This window comes from Haliotis asinina, chromosome 16, assembly GCF_037392515.1.
Source record: "Haliotis asinina isolate JCU_RB_2024 chromosome 16, JCU_Hal_asi_v2, whole genome shotgun sequence".
Lineage (NCBI taxonomy): Eukaryota > Metazoa > Mollusca > Gastropoda > Lepetellida > Haliotidae > Haliotis > Haliotis asinina.
This window is the reverse complement of record NC_090295.1, coordinates 46,576,188-46,582,187: the sequence shown is the minus strand read 5'-3', so window position 1 is coordinate 46,582,187 and position 6,000 is coordinate 46,576,188. Positions and strand designations below refer to the sequence as shown.

At 41.8% G+C, this 6,000-nt stretch overlaps 1 protein-coding gene across 1 annotated transcript; it reads left to right on the top strand.

Moving 5' to 3' along the window:
- The first annotated feature begins 3,253 nt into the window (after window positions 1-3,253).
- LOC137267822 (2-phosphoxylose phosphatase 1-like) lies at window positions 3,254-5,717 on the top strand. The gene is made up of 3 exons (XM_067802256.1): window positions 3,254-3,287; window positions 3,460-3,804; window positions 4,510-5,717. The coding sequence occupies exons 1-3, from the start codon at window positions 3,254-3,256 to the stop codon at window positions 5,715-5,717; spliced, it is 1,587 nt and encodes a 528-aa protein (XP_067658357.1).
- Window positions 5,718-6,000: the final 283 nt, after the last annotated feature.

The following is a 6,000-nucleotide window of genomic DNA, read 5'->3' as shown; positions in this document are numbered from 1 at the left end:
CGGCGTCGGACAATGACATTTTACAAACTGGTTTAACTTCGATATGGTTACCTGTTTGAACAGGCAGGGAACATCACAACACATATTCTCCCGTTTAGACCCTATGCGTGTGGTGGGTTAGATGATGTCTCTGCAATCTACGTGCACACTGGTAACTTAATGCATCAGTCTACATATGTTGTGGTAAAGCATATGCCGATCAGGTTCAGCTTGCACTCAGACAGAATGGATCGATACTAATGATATCAGTCATCGGATTGTCTGGTCTAGTCTTGTTATCACAGACCGTCCATCATATCATATGACACGTGTCAGGACATCACTGAACCACTTTCACGTGGGAAAATATATAACCATTACCCTATGAGTGTTACATTTGGATTTAGTTCCTGTAATTAGTGGCATTTAGTCTAATAGAGATCATGATCGATAGAGGTTTCACTCAGAGAGTAATACCTTACTCCAATAAAATATATTGAAGTTTTACGAGGGAACGTTTCGTATTCATTCCACGCCGTGGGATGGAGTATAGCACTTTGACAATGGTGTGGTTAAAATGTCGGCCATTAAAGAGATATCATAGGGTAAACCATACTTGGAAATGATCTATTCTCAAAATTTGACTTGAAAGGGGTAGTCATCATATTACATTCGCCCACATCTAGTACATTAGATACAAATATTAGCAACCCTTGTGCACTATTGACGGCCTCCATCTGATCACGGGACGGGGTCGCGAAACGCGTAATCACCGTAGCTACATCGCCTGTCACGTCAAGTAACACAATGGCGTGAGTAAGATTCTTCCTTATCCAAAGTTGGCAATCTCGTCTTTCATGCAACGCCGTCAGGTCACGAACATCTGAACCTATTTGTACTAAATCTTGGTCATACCAAAATGTCAAAGCGTCATCTCATTCAATTTTAAACTACCAACTCTGCAGTTCATGACGCCAAATCTTTCGTGCCGATATTTCCGAGCATTAGGGTTACAGTCATGTAGAGGGATGTTACGGAATGCATTCTAAATATAGAGTTGCCTTTAATTAGTGGAGATTAAAGAAGTGTATCTATGATCTCTTTTGACCTCAGAAGGTTGTTCTAAGAACGCTTGAAACTGACGTCATGTATAAAATATTTACGATTGCCACGTGGAGGTTTTATAATGTGTTGTGTCGTGGTCAAAACGTATTTTTGTCCAGTGAGCTAATCGAATGCACAATATGAAACAGATGTAACCGAGTTAAGTGTATAAATGTAATCACTGATTTCTGTAATCGAGTTGTGATTGCCATACAGGGTTACGTTAAGATTCCTACGAAGTCACCCTCGGGTATAGACTTAGGCAATTATACTATAGAAGTCGCTGCACTTTTCTACCATATCAGACAATATCACACAATATTTTCTGAAAGGGTGCAAAGATTGTTTGAACTGTTTCATTTTGTATTTTCTCAATTGCTTCTAATAGGTTTGCTACTTGGTTTAAACATCTGTATATTTTTCTAAACCGGGGTCGTGTTGTGCTTAGATAAATACCGTCCCAGCACCATGGTAATTCCAAACTGGTTACTGTGGCTACAAATAAAGGAATAATTGTCAACTTATGAGTTTACAGATTACTAAAGCCTGTTTTCATAAGTAAATGAAACAAAGCAATATGATCATAAGTGCTGCAATGGAAACAAGCGAACACACAGGAATACAAGCGTTCTTGCTTTCTAAATTTTCCAGTCATAATCTTAGGAAACTTTCCTCAGCATTTTCAAATCGATTAATTTTGGTTATGAAGTGATGAACAGATTTTAATATACTGAGAGAAAAAAATACGGGATCACATGAAAGCCATAGTGTTCCTTTATTTTTTACCCAAGGTCTCCAAAAGCTTGTGTATCGCATTGCTTGTGAAGAAAACCTGGAAAAAATATATAAAGGAACACCCGTGCTTCCACGTGGTCCCTCATTTTCTACCTCAGGATATATCCATTTCAACATCTTTGCTTGTAGACTTGCTACCACATAAGATAGTTTCTAGGCCATGTCAATGAAGGTAAAAGAATGGATTTTTCTTCTGATTTCACTACATTTAATACAAGTACAGAACTAATGATATGATGTCTGAATGTGGTGTCCATGAGAGCAGCACGGGTTTTCTGATATATATCTTTCAAATATGTCCCCCTAAAGACCACTGCGTCCTTGTCTCAGTCGACCGTGAGTTATTTGACAGTTTGACATAATATACATCAAAGCAAACATTACATTTATTTTGTTCTGTGATACGAGTTTTGAAAACCGATAGCGTTTCTCTCTCTTCTTCTCCCCCCCACCCCCCCACCCCCCCACCCCCCTAAAACATTGCAGAGATAGTCTGGTAATAAACGATGATACATGTTAAAGGAGTTAGCAATTTATAGTATTTTCCCCTTTCACTCAACGAATTTAAGTATGTTTCGCGATAAATCTTTTCACAGCCTGTTCCATGGTTAGCACCACGTATTGTTGTAAGACCATCTAGATGTAGTGTTTCCAAGGTTACGGCTTCTTAATGTGTACAGGTGTCCCAAATATGAGAGCAGTAATCACAAGGAGGAAGAACATAGCATTGTTCATGGTCTCTAGTGCTTTTTTCTGGACAAGCAATATTCGAAACTTTCAAGACAATTTAACTAACATTTTTAATAATGCTACGAACGTGTGCGTCCCGTGAACAGTCGTTTTACAGTGGTATTCCAAGGTGTTTATGACTTGCAACATTTTGGATAGCAATCCCGTTCATAAATACGTTTGATTATGGGTTGAGAACATTTCTGCGCGTGAACTACAGGCCTGGTTTGCTGCTTGTCATTTCAACACATTAAGGATATTGCAGTTCATTATTCATGATCGATTTAAATAGCTTCATTCCAGAAACAACTTATGCACGTGTTGGATCGGAAACACGTATTTGTCTCAAAACTCTAAATTGTGCAAACGTTAATCTATACATGAAGGCTCGCAACCTACAACATGGCCCCGTAAATTGTAGGTCATTCCCGAGATCGAACTATTGTCATAAAACAATATTCACATGAAGGTTTATGCCATCACCATTCCAGCTTTTTTTGTCCTATAATAAGAGATGTAAGTTTTGTTTAAACATCCAGCTCTGACAACATGGCATCCGCATTATCATGGTCATAAGAAAGAAATAAAAAAAAAACTGTCAGGGAAAACGGAACTGCGCTACGGTGCTCTGCTCACCTTACTATATATGAAGGCCCTGGGTCCTGTTACACAGAACCTTCGTATGCCTATGGTTAAGTGCAGAGTTACGACAGGTCGTAACGTTACGAACGGTTTGTGGAATGGGTCCCTGTTCGGTCACCAGCCGAAGGTTAATGAATGTATCCATACTTGGACTGAATCATCCTGAAATCCTAAATTGTAAACTGATGTACTTATTTAAAATCTTTTCAGACTCGTTTCTGGCTGAGGAGGAGGATATGAGAGAGCCCAGCAGCATCGGTTCTAAGACGATCATAAAGCTGCAGGAACTCCGAGTTAACCCACCGTACCAGCTGGCAAATGTCTTGAGTGCCACAGAAATGCCAGTACATGATGCTATCGTTCAAGAAACCAAACATGTAAAAGCAAACCAAAACGTCCTCGTTCCTCTAATGGTCGACAAGATCTCTACGGTTAAACGTAATTCCAAGTCACATGACACTGGCGCTTCACCACGTGACACATCTGTCAGGTCAGAAGCGCCCCCTATATCGGACTACTGTAACCGTGACGGTATCTTGGCAGCATCACAGGAAGGCAAGTTTGTCGTTATTGCATAACGATCAGATACAAGATTGTTGGTTCATTCAAATCCGGATTTAAATAATGCATACACTTTTACTCTGTTGCACCCATGAAACATCGGGTTTGGGTGTTTGCCTGTCTGCTTGTTGCTTAACGCCGCACTCAGCAATATTCTAGCTACAAGGTGGCGTTCTGTAAATAATCCACCCAGGTCCACACAATCCAGTGATCAACAGCATGAGCATATATCTACACAGATGGCATACGATGACATTAGTTAACCACGTCACAGTGCCTTATCATCCAACCCCGTTAGTCGCCTCTTACGACAAGCGTTGGTTGCTGAACACCACTTCTAACCCTAACTTCACGAGTACAAGATGGTTGAGCGTTGAGCGTTGAGCGGAATGAACGACTCAAACAGAGAGCCCTGTAGTCTGCTTGGCGCTCAGCATTATGGAATCCAGCAGGGATCAGTATACAGTACATTGTGTCTAAGAGTGATGTCTAGGGACTGGCAACGGAAATACGCACTTAGCCATAGAAACACATGGGCGCTTGTCACTTATTACGTGCAATACTTTATGTCACAGCCAGAAACCCTGTGTCAAGTCGCCTTATAAAATTTCTCAAGATCACGTAAGCACCGCCCGTCTATAAGTCGTAATGTGTAAATACCACTGGATTGTATAAGTATATTAAAACTTATTTTTCCAGGAATAGCTCCACAAGGATATGACCTGGCTTCTGTCCATGTGATCACACGACATGGCGACCGATCTCCCATGTACACTTTCAACCGTCACCCTAACCCCCGTCTCACCTGTCAGTTTGACCCCCAGGAGGTGAAGAAAGACGCCCAACTCGCAGCCTTCGTCACAACGATGCGAGGCTGGGAAGGTCATCAACGGGAGGACAGTGGCTTCATGAGCTGGGCCCTCTATCCAGGCAGGAAGGTCTGTGACACCTCACAACTCAGTGCGGTCGGCGCGAAACAAATGCTGAATCTTGGGTACTTGATGCATGAACGTTACGTACAGAACTGGCGCCTTTTCGGACACAACTTTCGTGCAGAGCAAGTGTTACCTCGTAGCACGGAATATTCTCGGACATACCAAAGTGCCATTGCGTTCCTTTACGCCTTTCTCCCACGTTTCAATCTGACAGATATGCATGTGAAACGGGTTTCAAATCTGTTCTTCTGCTCCGAACAAACACTGTCAGCTCCGTGCACGTGTCCAGTGTTGAGGAGTCTTAAGAAGCAAGCGGACGCAGTGGCAAGTTCCGCCGTAAAGAACAGTTCAGGATATGACACTTTAGTGAGTGCAGTAGCGAATATGTATGACATGCCAGTGAGTCGACTTCCAAGGTTGTGGGCAATGATGGATGTATTCCTTTCGCACACCTGTAACTCCCTTCCTTTGCCCTGTAACAAACAGGGTCAGTGCATTACCCCCAAAATGGTATCAGAACTTTGGGGACACGTCACAAATTATACCAAGTATCTCATTACAGATGAAAGGTATAAGAAATATGCAAGTTTAGCTTTACATCCGTTTCTAACTGAAATTGTGGAACAAATGAAAGATGCAGCAAACGGTGTCACCGATACCAGATTTCATCTCTTGTCGGGCCATGATGCAACATTGGTACCACTAACGGTTGTTTTTGGTGCGGGCGGAGGGACGTGGCCGCGTTACGCATCTAGATTTGTGCTGGAACTATATTCGCGGAAGGATATATCTGAACATTACATCCGGGTGCTACATGATGGTAAAGACCTCACTCACGAAGTTAGCTTTTGTCGTGGACATATCCATGATGGAATGTGCCCTTTGAAACGGTTCGCAGACTTTGTTCTGCGAGACAATTTAAGACATTTTGATGAAAGTGATTATATTAATCTATGCTATAGTCCATCATAACCTGAACACATACCCCGACCTGTAAACAGTATTGTATTGACGTTCCGATACATTACACAATGATGACGTAAACTTCCCTAGCATACCGAGGATGGGAGGTGAATGGTAATTGCAATACTATAGAAGTGAAATAGAAATAGAAGGATAGTCATACGCATCGATGTAAAATAGTTATTACGTTAACCGAAAGGGTGAATTTAGTTTCACGCCACTGCTAAAACTACTCGCCAGCTTATATGGGGCAGGGATACTCTACAACAAGGATAGGTCACTCGGTTGCTTT

Excerpts from the sequence above, each read along its gene's own strand:
- LOC137267822 (XM_067802256.1), top strand. The coding sequence starts at position 3,254 with ATGAAGGCCCTGGGTCCTGTTACACAGAACCTTC. Across the intron at positions 3,288-3,459 it reads TCCTGTTACACAGAACCTTC|ACTCGTTTCTGGCTGAGGAG; the intron begins GTATGCCTATGG and ends AAATCTTTTCAG. Across the intron at positions 3,805-4,509 it reads CTTGGCAGCATCACAGGAAG|GAATAGCTCCACAAGGATAT; the intron begins GCAAGTTTGTCG and ends TTATTTTTCCAG.